At 42.8% G+C, this 21,722-nt stretch overlaps 1 protein-coding gene and 1 pseudogene across 1 annotated transcript in view; both read left to right on the forward strand.

The window, feature by feature from the left end:
- Positions 1–5,745, forward strand: part of SOHLH2 (spermatogenesis and oogenesis specific basic helix-loop-helix 2) — a 40,779-nt gene extending 35,034 nt beyond the window's left edge. The window contains exons 10-11 of the mRNA XM_061434780.1: positions 3,254–3,510; positions 4,899–5,745. Coding sequence (XP_061290764.1) covers positions 3,254–3,510; positions 4,899–4,919 — 278 coding nt within the window. The 3' untranslated portion in view covers positions 4,920–5,745. The remainder of the gene's footprint in view (positions 1–3,253; positions 3,511–4,898) is intronic.
- A 10,486-nt stretch (positions 5,746–16,231) lies between these two features.
- LOC133258074 (U6 snRNA-associated Sm-like protein LSm3) lies at positions 16,232–17,833 on the forward strand (annotated as a pseudogene).
- The last annotated feature ends 3,889 nt before the right edge of the window (positions 17,834–21,722 follow it).

The raw sequence follows: 21,722 nt of genomic DNA on the forward strand, positions 1-21,722 counted from the left end.
CTCCTGTGCAGCCACTGCCATAACCAAGGGATGAGCCGTAGCTGGAACATTGCACCCTGGGTCCTCTGGTGCTGTCTGCTGGAAGGACACAGCTGGCCACAGACATTTGAATAGTGTTATCCCTGAGGGTGGGCTGAAAATTGACTGTCATCACCAGAAAGTTCATCTTGCTCACAGATGACGAGCACACTGGTGACTGTGTGTATTATGTGAGTAGGATCTAAAGCGAGGGAAGTATTCATGTTAATTCAGTGCTAACAGTGTATAGGCAGACCACGGATATATTGTGAGTTCTCTTCCAGGCCACTGCAATAAAATGAGCTTCGCAGTAGAGTCACACGTTGTTTGATTTCTCAGTGCATATAAAAATTACGTTTACACCATACCATAGTCTGTTACGTACATGATAGCATATGTCTAAAAAAGTCATATGCATGCCTTAATTTTAAAAAGTTTCATTGCTTTAAAATGCTAGCTGTCATCTGAGTTTTCAGCGAATACTAGTAGTGATAGCAAAGATGTGACACTGTCATTGAGGTTGTGTGCATATTGTGGGGACATAATGGAGACCACATGAACAAATGGGATTACTGGGATTGATGTCAAAAGTCAAAGGAGAAAGGGGCCCAAGATAGGACACAGCCTTCCTTGCTCATGTATTAGCCTCAGGGTGTTTGTTAGTCCTTTTAGACTTTTTTTCCTGACTTAGTGGGGAGGGAAGGAGAGAAGGAAAAAGTAGCCATGAGCCATGGTTAAACTGCTTAGAGTAGCTCTGGCTGAATGTCACAAAGAATGATTAAATCAGCCCAGATTAGATCAGAGAGATGCCAGGCCACAGGCACATGCCTATCAATGTTACTTCTTATACAGACAGTACTTCTGTGTTTTCACTCTTCATACCCTGCAGAATCTCTGAAACACTCTCCTCATGCTAGTGCATTCAGGCCTTTCTGTGCCCCCGGATCTCTTGGTTTTGTATCACCTAAAGTGACTGGTCTAAGAAGAAACAAATCCACTAGGGCCATAGGCTTACGTCAGGTTCAGGCTGGAGGAGACCTTGAAGGTCATTGAACCAAACCCCTCATTCTGACTTTATTTATAACATTTTTCCATTTGAAAGCAGTATTAGTGCTTTACAAAAAACCCGCTAGTAGTAGTCATGTACAGATGTGAGAGTGGGACCATAAAGAAGGCTAAGAACCGAAGAATCGATGCCTTCAAACTGTGGTGCTAGAGAAGACTCTTGAGAGTCCCTTGGACTGCAAGGAGATCAAACCAGTCAATCCTAAAGGAAATCAACCCAGAATATTCATTGTAAGGATTAATGCTGAAGCTCCAATATTTTGGCCACCTGATGGGAGGAGCCAACTGATTGGAAAAGACCCTGATACTGGGAAAGATTGACAGCAAGAGGAGAAGGAGGCGACAGAGGACAAGATGGTTAGATAGCATCACCAACTCAATGGACGTGAGTTTGACCAAACTCCGGGAGATAGTGAAGGACAGAGGAACCTGGTGTACTGCAGTCCATGGGGTTGCAAAGCGTTGGACATGACTTAGCGACTGAAGAACAAAACCCAGCTAAGATAATAACTTCATTTTTTAATGTATTTCTTTCAAGTCTTTATATATATGTGTATGTGTGTGTGTGTGTATATATATATATATTTTTTTTTTTGGTAGTAATACTATAGTAATCTTCTGTAGTATTGGTCTTCCCAGTGGTCATGTATGGTTGTGAGAGCTGGACCATAAAGAAGGCAACATGCCAAAAAATTGATGCCTTTGAACTGTGGTACTGGAGAAGACTCCTGAAAGTCCCCTGGACAGCAAGGAGATCAAACCAGTCAGTCTTAAGGGAAATCAACCCTGAATACTTATTGGAAGGACTGATGCTGAAGCTGAAGCTCCAGTATTTTGGTCATCTGTTGCAAAAACCTGTCTCATTGGAAAAGTTCCTGATGCTGGGAAAGATCAAGGGCAGAAGGAGAAGAGGGCGTCAGAGGCTGAGATGGCTGGATGGCATCACTGATGCCATGGACATGAACTTGGGCAAACTCTGCGAGACGCAGAGGGACAGGGAGGCCTGGCCTGCTGCCAGTCCATGGGGTCACAAAGAGTTGGACACGATGGGGCAACTGAACAACGACATAGTAGTGACTGTATCGGACCTCTGGTTTTGTCTCTGCCTTTTTTACCTACATTGTGTCCTGTATGCTTGGATTTTGTATTATGCAGCCTTTATCACCAGTTTAATGGTTTTAGTAGTTTATCCAACGATTTAGAGAATAGTTTTCCTGCCACATTTAGTGTTTCCAGGTTTGTGGGGAAAGTGATTTTATACATACATTTCAGAAAATACATCCCTCTATATGGATTTTTTAATATTTTGGACTTTTCCTTGGGCTGGATGTGAGCACATGTGTAGCTGGCCATGCATGTTGCAAAATGGTTTTTGAAAGAGGAATGGAACAGTTGGAATCAGTTAAGTCTTTCAAATTGCACTTTCACCACTTAGGCCAGTAAATTGAAGGTTAGAGAAGTTAAGTGGCCACCTATGATCCCCTGCTTTCTGTGATAAATCTGACCTGTAAACCAGAAGTGCTGATCCTAGTGTTTAGACTTCATTAAGAAGTTTTTACTTGTCCTTTTCCATAAGTTTATGTACACTTTTGCTGAAATGATTTTTTTTCACAAATATTCCAGGTCCGTTTGTATTTAAAGTTGATATAAAATTATATTCCTTTACTTTCATTTCTGTTAGTGTCCAGAAGAAAATAAATATTCACAGCATAGGGACTACATTGTTAGCGTTTACTATATATTAAACATTTTTTCTGCCTTCTAGTTTCTGTACAGAATAGAGCGATATAACAGTATAACCCACTCACTGATGGAAAAATCAGTGACCAAACTATTTGTGACTGAGTGGAGTTTTTCTTTTCAACATTCTTCTTTGCTTCATAGAAATGGTCACTTATTATGATGAAAGATACACACACACATACCCAGGCAGAGAGAGCTGATGCGTCTCTAAAATCTCTGTCTTTAAATGACAACTGAACACTAATTTATAGTGTTTGTATTACACTAAATGTCACTACCAAAAAGTTCACTTTGTTTTTTCATCAGCATTTGAATGTAGCAGTATCTTAAGTTTGTACCGTGGGGAAATAGAGGGTGATTTATTTCAAATACAGTAGTTCAGAGTTACCAATTTGCATATACTGACGGATACTCTTTTTTATTAAAGGTCAGTCCAGCTCTGCGTCAGAGAAGGCTATCGGTGATGTATATAAAACCCGAATCCCCAGCACAGCTCTGTCTCTTAATTCCTTCCATGCTGTCAGATACTATTCTAAAGTGGTCCCTTCCTATGACGCAGCTACCGTAACAAATCAGAACACTTCAGTGCGTTTCCCAACAGCTGTACCCAAAGTGTCCAAGTTTCTTCCTCAGCACTGCAATTCTGTGTTGGGCCAGGTGTGCACAGCACACCCCAACTGTCTGGTAAGTCTCTTGGGGTCTGTGGGTCAAACTGGGCTCTTTCATTCCAGCCCATAGGGGCCCCTGACCTGCGTTTTGTTGCTGATGCTCTGGGTTAGAAATCTCTCGGACTGGGACCATGGGAGGCAGCCCAGGCACTGGTTCCCAGTGCTACACAATGGCTCTCCAGATATCCAGAGTCAGTCTGGACGTGGCCCTGCTGCTCTCACCGGAAGTGACCTAATGGAACCTAATCTCCTCTAGCATCCCTCCTCACTGCTCCCCACCCCACAGCCTCATCCTTCACTGGCCCCATGGCTGGGTTCTGCCTTATCTCTAAGGCCCTAGTCACTTACACTTTATGAAAACCTTTTCTTGGAATGCCAACCAGGCTGGTTTCACATCCCAGATGTCTGCATACCACAGATATTTACTGAGCACCTACTGTGTTCCAGCATTGTGCTAACCACCGAGAATGGAGTGTCTAAAGATAGATCATGATCCCTGCGTTCATGAAGCTGAGTCTCATAGGGTGCGAACATGGAAGCAGACGGTGGTGATGTGCATTGGAGCATGAAGAGGGAGACCCCAGTGTATGCATTGTGACACAGATGCAGGCAAGGTTAGGGACAGACTGGAGGAAGTACTGTCTACACTGAGATCTGAAGAGTGAGAATTAGCCCAGGAGAGCAGTTAGGAATTGAGAGTGAGGAAGGGAAAAGCAGTCCAGGCAGATGGTTCAGCATATATAAACAGTGGTATCTTCATTTTGGGCAAGAATTGTCCAATTCCAGAGAAAGACCCAAACCAGACTTGCCTGCTTAAAATAGACTCTCATAGCCTTAATATAACTATCAATACTTTTGCATATTAATAATAGTTAATATGTTTTGAGCACTCAGTAAGTCATGTGTCAAATACCGTACGTATTAATGTGGGTTATCTGATGAACCTCTGACAGTCATTTGAGGTAGGGACACCATTTCCATATGACATCTATAGAGTGGGAATAATAGTGACTTTCCCAAAAAACATTCATAAGAAAACTATTGTAAAGAGTATTAGAAAGACATTTTAAAACATGAAGTATCTACAGATATAATACTGTCGCTAATAATCATTAGTATACCAGTCCAAAAACTAGAGTGAAAATTAAAGAAAAAAAAAAGGATTGCAACATTATTTTTTTAATTGTGACGTACACTTAACTGTATGTAGTTTTTGTTGGAGAATTATTTAGTAACTATGAATAATACATATTTTAAAACCTGTAGGCATATTCACCTAAAGAGTTCATGGTTTTACAAATTATTTCCTATTGCTTGAGAACATAGAAAACACATTTGTGTCATTATGAGTAAGAACAGGCCAATATTCAATTAATGTGTGTTTTTTTTTTTTCACCTTTGCAGCGACAGTTTTGGGCGTATTAATAGCACATATGTGAAATTCACTCTAGACCACCTATTGGGTGCCGTTTGACAATACAGGAAGAATGGAACAAAGAATGATCTTGAAAGCTACACCCAGAGACCTGATATCAAAAGGGTTTGCATTGTATGGCTTCTGATAAATGTGCTAAAAGCTTCTGCAGGTAGAAAGACAGGCAGCAAGAGTGCTAGCTAGCCGTAGGCTTTTATTAATACTTAGTTTCATACACACTTGGATCTCCCCAACCAAGGTGCTCTAAGAACAAATGGCCTAGGTGACCTGGACACTTTTTTTCTCAAAACACATTCCACAGTTTATGCAAAAAGTACATTATAAAGAAGATCCACAATTTATGCAAAAAGTACGTTATAAAGAAGATCCACATAGTGCATTGATGTTGCTAAGTACAGATATTGCAACTTGATTCTTATTTTTAGTATCACTGTGAGTTACTATCACTTATTTCTAGGTGGTATCTTTTCCAGATTTGGCATTTTAGAGCACTTCCTTCATTATTCACACTAAGATACCTTAATTTGAGAGATGTGTTTACCTCCTCACTCGACTACTAATGAATAAACTGATGTGTTTATTTTTGCATTTCACCTTCCCTTGAGTGAAATGAGAGCTAACATCTTTCTGGATCTTTAGTTACAGATTACAGATTAGCAGGTTTTTCTTTGTTTTCCATCTCCTTCTCCCTATGGGCATTAGAAAAGATTGTTGGAAATAAGGGGAAAAAATGTTTGTTTTATATTTCACTGAATGTTCTTATGCATAAGTTTTATTATTAAAGAAAATATTCAGTTCTGATACTGAAAATGATAACCAGTTTTTGTTCTGTTTAATAATTACGTGTTCCCTCTTTTAGTAGAGTGCTATGTAGGGAAATTAATTTTACTAGATTTTTGAGCAGTTTAAAAATTAGGCATAGCCTACATTTCATGTTAAAATGTATAACTTTTCTTTGAGGATGGCAAGATGATGGAATTTGTAGATATTTGGCAAACTTGATAAAGAAACTAGAAGTTTCTAAGATTCTGTGCTTTTTATTATAAACGTGTGCTTGACTCTTGCTGTTGGGAATAGTAATGGCTTTGACATCGTAGGAGAACCTGTTGAGGTGTTTTGAGCACTGGGATGACTTCCTGTGTTCACAGCTGGTCTTAGTTTATACCAGGACTTGTTCTTTGCATCAGCATTTCCCTCAATGCATGCATGGACCATGAGACACAGTTGTGGCTTGGAATTCTATAATGCCTAGAAGGGTGACTCACAGATCCCATCCACCTGCAGTTTTCAATCCCCCTTTATTTTCTCTTTCTACATGAAGAAGAGGCTGCCAGGTTCCTCTTTTTTCAGTGCTGGTCCCCACGATCCTTCATGCAAGTGTCCAAAATCACTTCCAATACATGAATTTTATTTTTAATAAATTATGCTCTTCTGACTAAGTTCAGCTGTCAGCTGGGGCGGAAAGGTTAGTTGGGCCTCCGCTTGTAAAACTAGAACATGATTTTCCTTTGTAAAGTCAGGACGACTGGTCATGAGACAGTTGCAGTGTTGTTTTCACAATGAAAAAGGGGCAGAGAGTTTGTTGAGAAAAAGTGGCAGCTTGCAGGTTCACACTGATGGTTACAGCAGTCCCTTCCCCAGATAGGGATCAGGGGCAGAAGCAAATGTTTATTGAGCCCTTTCTGTGGCCCAGGCAGTTTAGGAGATATACCTTTGAGGAGAGGGACTTAGCTGTACTAGTCTCTAGACCCTCCGTGTCAGCCATCTGGCTGGTTAGATGGATGGATACACAGGTACTTGGATGGGTACCTGGGGGAAGGAGGAGGCTGAACATGGGTGATGATCCTGAGAAAGGAAAGCAGAAGACATGGTCAGGCACTTAGGGACCCACCTGAAGTCAAAAGAGAAGGAAGAGTGGAAGTAGATGCTTAGCCATCCGTTGGTGTAGCTTTTACAGAAAGTGTATCGCTACTCTGTTTACACTGATTTCCTGCCCCTCAGCCATGCTTTTCCAATAGATGAGTTGGATGGTCTCCCAGCATAGCAGACATGGCAGTAATGGGGAGTGTTTGCAAACAAACTGTTGTCTGTTCAATGGAGAACAGTCAGATGTTGAACAACTCAAAAATCATTCCGTTATTTATTAACTTTATTTATTTGGCAGAGTTTGTCTTATTTTCTAAGACTTCTTTTTTTGATGTGGACCATTTTTTAAAGTCTTTATTGATTTGTTACAATATTGATTCTGTTTTATGTTTTGGGATTTTTGGGGGGGATTTTTTTGGGCCCTGAGGCATGTGGGATCATAGCTCCCAGCCCAGGGATTGAACCCACACCTCCTGCGTTGGAAAGCAGTCTTAACCACTGGACTGCAAGAGAAAGTCCCATGATAGGCATTGTCTTAAATGCTGAGAAAAGTTTATAAGGCATTGTCTTTTTTTATGTTCTATATATAGGCGTTTAGAATCTGCTGGGAGGGACAGGTTGGCTGGAACTGCAGTAGAGTTTAGTGAGTGCTATTCAGGGGGAGAATATGAAGTTCTCAGAAGCATAGCCCACAGCATTCTGGGAATTCACAAGAGGCTATGGAGGTAGTGATGTCTGTGGGTGTGTGCTAAGTTGCTTCAGTCATGTCAGACTCTGTGCAACCCTATGGACTTCGGCCTGCCAGTCTGTGCTCTCCTTTAAAACTGGTAGTGACATGACCTATCTCTTGAGCTTGTCATGATGATTAAATGATAAAATATGTGAAAGCTCTTAGAACAGTGCCTGGCACAATTCTGGAGTTGGGGAATACCAGACCACCTGACCTGCCTCTTGAGAAACCTGTATGCAGTCTGGAAGCAACAGTTAGAACTGGACATGGAACAACAGACTGGTTCCAAATAGGAAAAGAAGTACGTCAAGGCTGTATATTGTCATCCTGCTTATTTAACTTATATGCAGAGTACATCATGAGAAATGCCGAGCTTCATGAAGCACAAGCTGGAATCAAGATTGCTGGGAGAAATATCAGTAATCTCAGATATGCAGATGACACCACCCTTATGGCAGAAAGTGAAGAGGAACTAAAGAGCCTCTTGATGAAAGTGAAAGAGGAGACTGAAAAAGTTGGCTTAAAGCTCAACATTCAGAAAACGAAGATCATGGCATCTGGTCCCATCACTTCATGGGAAACAGATGGGGAAACAGTGGAAACAGTGTCAGACTTTATTTTTGGGCTCCAGAATCACTGCAGATGGTGATTGCAGCCATGAAATTAAAAGACGCTTACTCCTTGGAAGAAAAGTTATGACCAACCTAGATAACATATTGAAAAGCAGAGATATTACTTTGCCAACAAAAGTCTGTCTAGTCAAGGCTATGGTTTTTCCAGTGGTCATGTATGAATGTGAGAGTTGGACTGTAAAGAAAGCTGAGCACCGAAGAATTGATGCTTTTGAACTGTGGTGTTGGAGAAGACTCTTGAGAGTCCCTTGGACTGCAAGGAGATCCAACCAGTCCATTCTAAAGGAGATCAGCCCTGGGATTTCTTTGGAAGGAGTGATGCTAAAGCTGAAACTCCAGTACTTTGGCCACCTCATGGGAAGAGTTGACTTGGAAAAGACTCTGATGCTGGGAGGGATTGGGGGCAGGAGGAGAAGGGGACGACAGAGGATGAGATGGCTGGATGGCATCACTGACTCGATGGACGTGAGTCTGAGTGAACTCTGGGAGTTGGTGATGGACAGGGAGGCCTGGCGATTCATGGGGTCATGGACATGACTGAGTGAACTGAACTGAACTGAATTCATCATATGATTGTCATCACCACAATTACAACAATTATTAAGCTAAGATTTTAAGGGCCTGTAAGCATAAACTAAGCCAAGCCATGGAGATTTGGGTACTGGTTCGGGAGATGAGTTTTCAGGCAAGGAGAACCTCATTAGCAAAGGAACAAAGGAAAGAACAGTGTAACACACCTGGAGAAGTGAAGGCGATTCTGTGTGGCTGTGAAGAGAGTTCAGGCGTGGGATCGAGGAAGAATGGAGCAGGGAGAGACAGGCAAGGGCATTTGACATTGCTCTGTTGGCACTCTACTCCTCATTGTTGTCATGGTATTGACATCATCAGATTTGCATTTTAGGGTGACCATTCTGGTTTTGGTGAGTTAAAGCCAGAATGAATCAAAGCGGGGCTAAAACCAACTTGGCAGGGGAAGGACTGGCCATTTCAGTAATTCAGACGAGATGGCCTGAAATAAGTCACTGGCAATGGGAATGAAAAGAAGAGGCATATTTGGTTGATATTAAGAAGGAAGAATTAGTAAGAGGTAGTAGATGATCTGATATAGAGGTTGTGAAGGAGGGCAAAGTAGTAAGGATAACACCCAGGTCTTGGGCTTTGGTTGCTGGACACATCACACTGAGCTCACTGGGGGGACACAGGGAAATGAGCATTTGGAGGGATGGCGTTGGATGATGACAGTTTCATCTGGTAATGTGCTACGTCGGGTGTGTATATGGTATCCTAATGGAGGTGGCCAAAAAACACTCAGATCTGCGAACACAGAGAGGCAGGGATTGGAGTGAGAGATGGTTTAGGGTGTCTTCATCCTGAGGTGGGTAAATATGGCCAGGGGTGGGGATTCAGTCATTAAATGGTGGCCTGGGTGATGCACGAGGGCCTTCTAACCCTGCAATTCTATTACAGTTCGTCATGAGAAGTCACTCGGTCAGGCCCCAAGTGTCACATGACACTGCAAGTTACCAGAGTTTTGAGACATGGGTAGAACTCTCTAAGGCAGAGGGTACAACTTGCTTGTGGTGGCTGTGTTTACTGTTTTATTTATTTATTTTTTCTTCTAGTTTTATGGAGATGTAATTGACATACAACACTATAAGTTTAAAGTGTACAGCATGCTGCTGCTGCTGCTGCTAAGTCACTTCAGTCGTGTCCGACTCTATGTGACCCCATAGACGGCAGCCCACCAGGCTCCCCTGTCCCTGGGATTCTCCAGGCAAGAACACTGGGGTGGGTTGCCATTTCCTTCTCCAGTGCATGAAAGTGAAAAGTGAAAGTGAAGTTGCTCAGTCGTGTCCAATCCTCAGCATAATGACTTACATATATCATGAAATGATTAGGACAGTAAGTTTAGGGAACATCTGTCTTCTCATATTGATACAAAGTCAAAAAAAATTTTTCCTTGCAATAATGACTCTTAGAATTTGCTCTCTTAACAACTTTGATATATAACATACATCAGGGTTATTTATATTAATCATGCTGTGCATTATATCCCTAGTGCTTATTTATCTTATAAGTTTGTACCTTTTGAAACCACCTTCATCCAATTCCCCCTCTCCCCAAACCCCAGTGAGAAATTAAATTTCTCTGAATTTCTGGCTTCTGAAAAATTCAAAACATAGGCAATACTGGATCTATTTCTGCTTTGGCAAAATAGCAGCACATTGCTCAGGTAAGTAGTACCTGGCCCTTTATATTGGGCATCAGGTTCCTTCCAGTCACATCTCACTCAGCTTGCTTCCTTCATTGAAATGACTTTCCCAGACCCTATAGGTATTCCAGTTTGTCCCCCACACTTGGGGGATGGAGAGTGGCAGCACATTAAAATATACATTCCCAGGCAGCATACCCCACAGTCAGATTGGCAAGCTTGGTCATGGCAGTACCAAGAAATTCACATTATAACAACACTGCCCAAGATGTAGCTGGCATCTGGTTATCCTCAAAAACACCCAGTGCACAAAACGGATGCAGATACCCCGAGGGGACATGAAACAGAATGTAAAAAGTGAAAGTGTTAGTTGCTCAGTCATGTCCAACTCTGCGACCCCATGGACAAGACTCCTCTGTCCATGGGATTCTCCAGACAAGAATACTGGAGTGGGTTGCCATGCCCTTCTCCAGGGGATCTTCCCAACCCCGAGATCGAACCCTGGGTCTCCTGCACTGCAGGCAGATTCTTTACCAACTGAGCTACGAGGAAAGCCCACTCTTAGATTTATAACGTGCTAGTGAAGTGTCTTGAGAGCAGAGGTCAAGGAACGAAGCAGAAGGAACACAGCCTCCCAAATTTCTGCAGCTCATGGGAGAGGATCATTACTGCCCCACTGGGTGATGGAAAAAGGTTTGCTAAGGAGATGAGTTTCAGAAACTGCTTTGGTAAGTTAAAACGATGATCAGGTCAGAGCATAGCTGTGGGGCAATTCAAAGGCTCCGGGAGTGGACCCAGGGATGTTTCAGTAGAGATAATTAAGAAGAGTGAAAACCACGAAAGTGAGGTCTGCTTGGCTCACTTGCGCTTGTCTCGATTGCATAAAAATTTGTATGAAGGGAGGTGCTTTCTCAAGTTTATTAAATGTTTATGTTTGTAAAAGTACAGGGATTGTTAAAAGCAGAAAGCCCCTTTTGCAATATAACTAACACCAGGAAACCTGTCATATCTCTGGATACTTATCATCACAAAATCCCTGAGACCAAACCTGAGCCTTTACGATTTTCTATCCCTGTTGTTTTCCCCTTTGCCTATCTCCCTATTACATGGAATGAGGAAACAGGAAGCCCTTGGTTAATCAGGTATCAAGAGCTGCTTTCATTGCTATGGAAACGTGACACCCCTATGCAAGACAGAAACCTCTTATCTCTATTTTTCAAGGGGGATTTTTAACATCCCAGAATAATATCCTTTCTGAAAACAAAAAACAGGAAGGTACACACACCCATACACAAAACTGCATTACATAGTATGTTGTATGCTGCTGAATTTTACTCATCAAACTCAAGAAAAAAGCGTTCTTCATTTTTGCTCAAAGCAAACATTTGTTTGAAGAAGAGGTCAGATTGTAAACTAGGTGGGCTTGAGTACTGCAGTGAAATAGACTTCTAATGTGCACAGATACCCTGGTTCTGAAAAGGTGTCTGCTAAACCATCTATCCCAAGAAGTCTTTGCAGACAGAAATTCCTTTCCACTTCTCTCTTCCCCAGATAGGCTATGTGTGGGTGTTGGCAGTGGTATGTTTTCTAAAACACTGAATTCCCCCTCTTGTATCCTGTCTCAAGCTATTTTCTTGTGTTCTTCAAAATAGTAACCAAAGTTTTAAAAATTCTGTGACTTAGGACTTATGAGACTCCATACCATTTTTAAATCTCCAATAACAGGTCTCAACTTGGACAACACCATGAAAATTCCTTGCAGGTTATTTTCTCCATAAACCTAAAGTTAATCTCAGTGTTGGGCTGAAAACTATGGGAAAGTGGGAAATCTCTCCCACAGCCATGTATGTATTAGGACAGGTTCACAGAAACAATAATAAACTCACCCCCCCCCCCCATCTATTGGTTTGGACTAATACTAGTTATCTCATGTTCTGGTATTCTAACATTCCCAAATCTGTTGTTTCTAAAGCATTAAGAGTGGGAAAATCCATAGGAACTTCCCTGTGGGATTGCTTGTTTTAATACTTAAAGATTTTATTTACTATATTAAAAAAAAAAAAAAGGCAGCCAGTGTGGTTGAAGCATTGATTTTTGTCACCTACTGGAGCACTGTGACTGAACTACCCTTCATGACATTTAACTAGTGAAATAATGATTTAAGTTGCTAGGAATTCCCTGGCGGTCTAATAGTTGGGATTCCATGCTTCTAGTGTGGGGGGCTTGGGTTCTGTTCCTGATCAGGGAACTGGGATCCCACACGCCGCGTGGTATGGCCAAAAAGAAAAAAATGCTAAAGTATTTCAGTGTGAAAAGAAGTTAAACTCTTATTGGGTTAGTGAGTCAGGACCTGGACAAAAATGCCTCGAAGCCATTGATAAAAGTTACGAGAAAGAGTGAGATACCAGTTTTTTTCTTTAGAAAAAAAAAATCAATTTTTGAAAAGTTTAATTATGAAAATATCCTCTTGGCATTGTTGTTCTTACTGTTTAGTCACTAAGTCGTGTCTGACTCTTTTGTGACCCCATGGACTGTAGCCTACCAGGCTCCTCTGTCCATGGGATTTTTCAGGCAAGAATACTGGAGTGGGTTGCCATTTCTTTATCCAGGGGATCTGCCTGACCCAGGGATCAGACCTAGGTCTCCTGCATTGGCAGGCGGATTCTTTACTGCTGAACCACCTGGGAAGGTCCGTCTTGGCATAAAAAGACTTTTTAAAGGGTTAATCCTAATCTTAGGCAACCAAGAAACCACTGCAGAATTTACTTTGAGCTCCACATACTCCCCAGCTTTCTTGAGACGGGTGAGAAGTGTTGTATGCGGAGAAGGGAATTCCTTTCTTGAACACCCATGCCCTCACGCTGTGAAGCAAGAGCTGAGTTTCAACATAAATATTATTGCTGGCCAGGTCCTTTTAAAAACCTCCCCACAGAATCTAACTGGCAGAGATTGTGTTTATTCTTAGCCTCAGCTATCAATTCTCCCTAAAATGGAAAACCTACAACAAAAGGGGCAATAAAAACTCAGCTCTCAGGGGCGGGATCCTGTCAGATCCAGAAGCCGGTCCAGGGAGATCACGTGAAGGGATCTGCCCTTGGCCCTGGTCCAGTGAGGCTGGGAAAAGGCTCCCACTTCTCCAGCCCAGCAGCCCCTGATGTAAATTAAGTCTCCCAGGACCCACCTCCTCCGGCCTGGTTTCTGGGAGGGGAATGTGAGGATGCTTGTGGAAATGATTTGCTTATCAGAGACCCAAAGTAGTTTGCAAAAAGAAGGTGCCTGACTGCCTTAGAGAAAGAGAGTGAAAAATGTTAAGTCTCCGCTACTAGGATTGGCTTTGTGTCATTTGGGTATTTCGTTCAAATGCTAATCAAAGTTCAGAAACACTAATCAGATCCCATTTGCCAGGCCAAGCCAGGCTTCCAGCTGAAAATTGTTTTTCATTGTCTACACACGGACATTCTGCTCCCAAACAAAGGCACGGCTGAACACTGGTGATTGCGATGCTTCCCTAGCCAGGCTCCTGAAACACGGCCCTACCGCTGCCATCTTCCTGGTCCTTATGGCCTCCTCCTCCATGCCTGATGCCCTGGCTTGCTCATTGGCTCTGGGCACTGGGCACCTACACATGGGCCCGTCGGCCACCCAGAGAGAGAGCTAGGCGTCCTGGGAAGAGCATGTGGTTAGACGTGCAAGCCCTGTGATCCTAGCACAGTTCCGCCTCTTCTTAGCTGCGTACATTTACATAAATTACTGGACATGGAACAACAGACTGGTTCCAAATAGGAAAAGAAGTACGTCAAGGCTGTATATTGTCACCCTGTTTATTTAACTTCTATGCAGAGTACATCGTGAGAAACACTGGGCTGGAAGAAGCACAAGCTGGAATCAAGATGGCTGGGAGAAATATCAATAACCTCAGATATGTAGATGACACCACCCTTATGGCAGAAAGTGAAGAGGAACTAAAAAGCCTCTTGATGAAAGTGAAAGAGGAGACTGAAAAAGTTGGCTTAAAGCTCAACATTCAGAAAACGAGGATCATGGCATCTGGTCCCATCACTTCATGGGAAGTAGATGGGGAAACAGTGGAAACAGTGTCAGACTTTATTTTTGGGGGCTCCAAAATCACTGCAGATGGTGATTGCAGCCATGAAATTAAAAGACGCTTACTCCTTGGAAGGAAAGTTATGACCAACCTAGATAGCATATTGAAAAGCAGAGACATTGCTTTGCCAACAAAGGTCCGTCTAGTCAAGGCTATGGTTTTTCCTGTGATCATGTATGGATGTGAGAGTTGGACTGTGAAGAAAGCTGAGTGCGGAAGAATTGATGCTTTTGAACTGTGGTGTTGGAGAAGACTCTTGAGAGTCCCTTGGACTGCAAGGAGATCCAACCAGTCCATTCTAAAGGAGATCAGCCCTGGGTGTTCTTTGGAGGGAATGATGCTAAAGCTGAAACTCCAGTACTTTGGCCACCTCATGTGAAGAGTTGACTCATTGGAAAAGAATCTGATGCTGGGAGGGATTGGGGGCAGGAGGAGAAGGGGATGACAGAGAATGAGATGGCTGGATGGCATCACCGACTCGATGGACGTGAGTTTGAGTGAACTCCGGGAGTTGGTGATGGACAGGGAAGCCTGGCGTGCTGCGATTCATGGGGTCGCAAAGAGTCGGACACGACTGAGCGACTGAACTGAACTCACCTCTTTGGTAAAATAGAGGTAGCGGTAATCCTTGGGAGGATGGAAGATAATTTTTATCAGGTTCCTGACCCATAGGAGAGCTCGGTCGCCCCTGCCTGCAGCCTCTGCCCACCAGGACGGCGTGCCCAGAAGGAGGAGAATCCGCTTTCTCCACGTGTTGCAGAGCATCCTTCCCAGCTGTGCAGGACCCTAAACACAGAGGATGCTGGGCTTCCTCTGAGCTGTGGGGCTCCTTTAGCCCCTGACCTGTGACATGTGAGGTCCTGACTCTCCTCTAGGGCAGGATCTTTCCCCCGCCAGCCTCAGGTGGAACAATATAGAAGCAGGAAGGGAATAAAAGTTCATGTGGTTTCTCCTTAGGCTGCTGAGCCCGAACCAGCGTTGGGGATTTCCAGACCCCAAAGGCCCTTCCGTCACCCCAGCCACAGGGGCTGGCCTGCGTGAGAAGCAGCAATAGATCTGAATTGGCACCAAGGCTTCTGGGAAATCATTTTCCTCATCCTACAGAGGAGAGGTTGCCTGACCTCTGGGATCTAATGCCTGATGATCTGAGGTGGAGCTGATGTAATAACAGTAGAAATAAAGTGCAGTAAATGGAATGCCCTTGGATCATCCCAAACCATCCCCAGCCCCCCCTTCCAAAACCAGTCCCTGGTGCCAAAAAGTTTGGGGACCACTGCTCTAGAGCTAATACCTAACTTGCAAGTTTGTTCTGAGGATTTGAGAAGAGGCATGGGACCTGTCTACCTAAGGATAGCACCTTTCCGGTGGTCAGAGCTCAGCAAATAAAATGTCTGTTTCATCAGCCTTGCGTGTTCCAGTCCACAGGCTGTGCTGTGTCCCATATTTGCTAAAGGCTTGCGTCTCCCCTGGTTCATCTCCCCTCCTTAACTTTCACTTCCCTGCCTCTTCCACAGACACCACCAACAAACATTCATCAACAGTTTCTTTTGAAATAATATGTTAATTTGTGATAAAGTAATTTGGGTTTATAAAATGTAAACCAAAACTGTATAAAACAGTAAAAAATCTCTCTCCCTTCTTTTGAAATCCTGCTCTTTGGAGGTGATCACCCTTGACAAATCAGTGAGTTTCCTTCCAGACTTACAGAAAAATGTGAGCTGAATACATAAAATGCCATGTCAGTTGGCTGTGATACCTGAAGGAAGGAAGGAAGCTGGGGCTGGGTATGCTGTTTCAGACAGGGAGGACACGGGAGACTCTCTGAGAAGTTGGCATCACTTGGGAGATGAGCAAGCCTTTCTGTGATCTGAGATGAGAGCATTTACGGTAGAAGGCATGGGGACCGCTAAGGCTCCAGGTGGGAACAGGCTTGTTGGGTGTGAAGAGCAGCAAAGGAGGCCCATGAGGCTGGCGTGGAGCGAAGGAGGGGTGGGTGGAGAGCAACACGGTGTCCATCCTCAAAGGCCACCATTAGGACTTCAGTTTCTTCCCAAAGGAAAGGAGAGCAGAGGAGGTATGGAACCCAATGTGCATTATTAAAGGACCAATCTGAGCACTGGGCAGAGCAGACCAGGAACAAAACCCAGAGAAGATCAGTGATATACTCTTTTGGCAACTGAGGATGGTGCTTTAATCTTGGGTGGTGAAAAGTAGTTAATGAAAATCCTGCTTTGGGAGGTCTGGTGAGCATAGAAGCTGGATTGGGGTGGTGGTTGGTGGTTTTAGTCGCTCAGTTGTATCCAACGTTTTGCAACCCTGTAGACTGTAGCCTGTGAAGCTTCTCTGTCCATGGGATTCTCCAGGTAAGAATACTGGAGTGGGTTGTTATTTCCTTCTCCAGGGGATCTTCCCTCAGTCAGTTCAGTCACTCAGTTGTGTGCAACTCCTTGTGACCCCATGGACTGCAGCACACCAGGCCTCACTGTCCATCTTCAGTTCCTGGAGCTTACTCAAACTCATGTCCATCACATCAGTGAGGCCATCCAACCATCTCATCCTCTGTCATCCCCTTCTCCCACCTTCAGTCTTTCCCAGCATCAGGGTCTTTTCCAATAAGTCGGTTCTTCACATCAGGTTTCCAAAGTATTGGAGTTTCAGCTTCAGCATCAGTTCTTCCAATGAATATTCAGGACTGATTTCCTTTAGGATGGACTAGTTGGATCTCCTTGCTGTCCAAGGGACTCTCAAGAGTCTTCTCCAACACCACAGTTCAAAAGCATCAATTCAAGGATTTGAAAGATGGCGGACGACGTGGACCAGCAACAAACTACCGACACTGTGGAAGAGCCCCTGGATCTCATCAGGCTCAGCCTGGATAAGTGAAGCTACATGCAATGAGAAATGACAGAGAACTTTGAGGCAGGTTACATGCTTATGATCAACATTTAAATATGATATTGGGAGATGTGGAAGAAACTGACAACTATAGAAATTGATGAAACATATGAAGAGATATATAAATCAACAAAACGGAATATTCTGATGCTCTTTGTATGGGGAGACAGTGTTGTGCTAGTTGCCCCGCTATTGAGAGTTAACTGATAAAAGAATTTATCACATGTGGAAAATGAGCGGTACTGTGTGATTGCCTCTTTGAATATGAAAGATACTCAAGAGAGATCGATGTACATCTTGATACTAAGAAATAACTAAGAATTCTTCCACTCCTGAAATAAGTTGATTTGTAGATAACTCACAGATTCTTCAGCTAAACAACATATTTATTTTTTTCCAACCCCTCCAATAAATGTGATCACCAGGATACAGAGCTTTTTCAGGAGTTGATTTGCTCCACTGTTTTCTGGGTTTCTTCCTTTAAATTACACTTGTCATTTCCTTTTTTTTTTTTTTTTTTTTTAAGCATCAATTCTTCAGCACTCAGCTTTCTTTATAGTCCAACTCTCACATCCATACATGACTACTGGAAAAAACCATAGCTTTGACTAGACGGACCTTTTTGGTAAAGTAATGTCTCTGCTTTTTAATATGCTGTCTAGATTGGTCATAGCTTTTCTTCCAAGGAGCAAGCATATTTTAATTTCATGGCTGCAGTCACCATCTGCAGATCTTCCCTACCCAGGGATTGAACCCGGGTCTCCTGCATTGCAGACAGATTCTTTACTGCTGAGCCACCAGGGAAGCCCCCGGATTGGAGGGTTCCATGAGAACACAGGGGAAGATGGAGAGAAGGCAAGAGCAGACAGCTCTCTAAAGTGGGTGTTGAAGCCTGCAGTGGTTGCTGGGGGCATGTGGAGTTAGAATAGGGTTTTTTAAGGCAGGAGAATTTTTTTAATTTATTTTTGATTGGAAGATAATTGCTTTACAGTGTTGTGTTTCTGCTGCACAACATGTATACATATACCCTCCCTCCCTCTTGAGCCTCCCTTCCCACCCACCCTCCCAAACAGGAGAAATTTTTACATGACCATATGCTGATAGAAATGATCCTATAAAGGATGAAAGATTTATACTACAAAGAAATGAAGGGTAATTGCTAGAGCAAATGTTCTGGAGTGGCCAGAGAGTGGTTCAGCTTGAGAGCAGTGCAGCCGGTGGCAGGTGATAGAGGGGAGGCTGCCCACTGCGCTCTGGTGCAGGAGTGATTACAGATGTGATGGTGGGAGTCACAGAAGGTTGAGAGGAGAGGAGGGAGTTTGAAATGATTTTCCAGGAGAGCAGGAGAGGGAATAAACCCTGCAGGGTGGGGTTGCTGTGCACACAAGGGTTCACTTGGGGAACACAGTTGCGAATCTAAAGTAAGACCAGTCAGCATGTGTTTGTGTGGTGTTCTCCAAGCGGATCCAGCTACCTGCTGGCCATTTGATTTGGCAGAGATATAACTGGAGAGTTGCACTGAGCAACAGAGAAGGTGGGGGCTGCGGAGTGGAGGGAACATGCCAGAATCACTCAGACAAAGAACCAGAGAATTTTGGCCAGGAAGGAGGACAGCAAGTATACCTTAACGGGACCCATGGATCGAAGTCTTGGTCCTGTCTGGTTAAAAAATCATTGGAACCAGGCACCAGATAGAGCAGCGAGACTAAGGGTAAGGTGGAAGTGAGAGCAGGTGTAGAGGTGAGAGAGGGGCTACTCAGGGTCCTAGATGGGGAAGGGGTGCTGTTATTAGTGTAACAAGAGTGCTTTCTCGTTTGTGGGAAAGTCAAGTGCTATTATGAAAGGTTATTGAGAGAACACACACACCAATAACTGCAAGACCTCAGTTCTCCAGCCCTGTCAGCAATTGAGAATCCCATTCATGTGAACCTTCCAGAAAGCAAATACGTAAAGCATATGTTTTATTTTAATAATTCTGATAGGATTCTTTCTAATGGCCAGTTAACTGAGTAGCTTCAGTCATGTTGCTGAAGGATATTATATTCAATACTTGAATAGAATATGGGCAGGGAGCGAGAGACAGGGTGAGATAGAGAATGCGCAAGCACATAAAGGAATAATTTACCATCAGCCAATATTCTCAAAAACCAGCCATTTCCAGGGAGTTAATAAAGTTTTCACAAGGTAAAAAATGTTATGTTAATAAATGTAGGAAGAGGACTCAATTATTCTCTGACCTTGTTTACTTCCACTCAATAGCAATAAGCAGAAACTAATGTCTGAAAGACCCAGAAACACAGTAAGAGACTCAAATTAATGTAACCCCAGATTTAGAGCTCAGAGCCGAGGAGTCAATGCCAAGTCGTGTATGCGCCAAGAAGGAGGGAGGGAAGTCCTTAGGTTGATAGCCTGTGACTGGATCCAGATGAGCCCCCTCTAGAACTGAGGGATGAGTGCTCTCAAAATCTGGGAGGATAAAGTTGGCATTTCAAGTATGTTAAGGGAAGGCAGATTATCCCAGAAACAATGATGGGACCACTGCTAGCCCTTTGGGAGGAAAAAAACAGCAGTAAAGCTTTATTCCTACTTCACTCAACAAAAGTAATTCCTAATAAAGATTTAGGAATTTAAAACTCAACCCAAAAGTCATTAAAGAAAACAGATGAATGTTTTTGTAAACTTGAAGTGATGACTTCTTTGTTTTTTTAACTTATTTTTAATTGGATGATAATTGCTTTACAATGTTGTATTGGTTTCTGCTGTAGTGAGGACTTATTTTAAAGAATGGCAATGAGGTCCAGACCCATGTGATTAAACACACACACATGCACTGTGTAATTTTTCATGTTTCTTGAACACTGTAAATTTTCAAGTATTATGACTGACAAGTGGCAGGTTTCCCTAACATTAAAAAAAAAAAAAACAAAAAAAAAAACCTCTTTAAATCAATAAGGAAAAGACAAGTAGAGAGAAATGGGCAAAAGTCATGTACAGCATTTCATAAAGATGAAACGATGAAACATAAAGGAGGTGAATATATGAACAAATGTTTTCACTAGTCATTGATAACAGTGAGCTATTTCTCACCTACAAGATTTAGCAAAGATTATAAACGTTAACACAGTGTTGTCAAGAGGGTGGGAGAAAACTGTCCTAGGTGTGGAAAGGAGCTTGAATTTGCATCACTTCTTTGGCAATGTCCATCAAAATTTCAAATGTACATACTTTTAATCCCACAGTTCTGTATCTAGGAGTGCATTGTAAGTTCAAGACTTTCTCCTCCTCCAGAGGGGCCATACAGGACATGAGAATGGCACGAAAATACAATTTTCTTCCTCCTATTATAACACAGAATTGCCCCTTCTCTATAAATTGAAACCAACTCCTAAAGAGAGGTAATAATCTCTCCCACTTTTCCATGTCATTTAATACAGTCACCACCAGAAGTCTAAGCTTCCCATGTTCCTTTCCCTCCGTTCTGACATCCCCTGTGGGGACCCTGGCACTCCATTACCCTGAACCCAGGCTTTTCTTAATAGAATTCAGTCATTGTCTGATCCTTTGTACTCTACTGTGCTACTTTCTAGACTCACCTTCTACTCCAGTCCTGGGTCTCATCCCCTCTCGATGAGGATGAGATGCTAAGTCCCTTTAGCAAATACCCCTTTCCCTCTTGAACATTGGATAGTCCTTCAGACAGGGTAGATCCCATAGCACAGTGAACATATCTCTCATTTTAACAAACCAACTCAAAAAATCTTTTGACTTGACCTCACATTCTTTCAGTTAATGCTCCATTTCTCTATCTTTGTTAGAGTAAAGCTTCTTGAAAGAACTGTTTCATGCTTTCCATCTTTACTTCCTCACCTCCTATTCTGTCTCTGGCGAGTGTCTTTTTTTTTTTTTTTTGGCCATGCCATCTTAGTTCCCAGACCAGGGATCAAACCTTCGCCCTCTGCAGTGGAAGTGCAGAGTCTTACTGGACCACCAGAGAAGTCCCTCTCTGGCATGTATTTTTACTGAAGTATAGTTAACCTACTGGGAGGTGCACACATAGGAAGTATACAGCTCAATGAATTATCATAAAGTGAACACACTACGTACCAACCCCCTGAGCAAGAAATAGAATACTGTGCACATGACAGAAATCTTGTTCCTTTTTCTTCTCACTACCATTCCCTCCTCCAAAATAACTACTATTATTATTTTTAACACATCGTTTTGGCTGTTTTTGAAAAAGTGTTTTGGAGTAATGCCATGCATATTTCTTTGCCATGTTTTCTTTTGACCAACATTGTATCTGTGAGATTCACTTAAGCTGTGGAGCTGAGGTTAGTTAGATCACATAAGGGC

This window comes from Bos javanicus, chromosome 12 (genome assembly GCF_032452875.1).
Source record: "Bos javanicus breed banteng chromosome 12, ARS-OSU_banteng_1.0, whole genome shotgun sequence".
Lineage (NCBI taxonomy): Eukaryota > Metazoa > Chordata > Mammalia > Artiodactyla > Bovidae > Bos > Bos javanicus.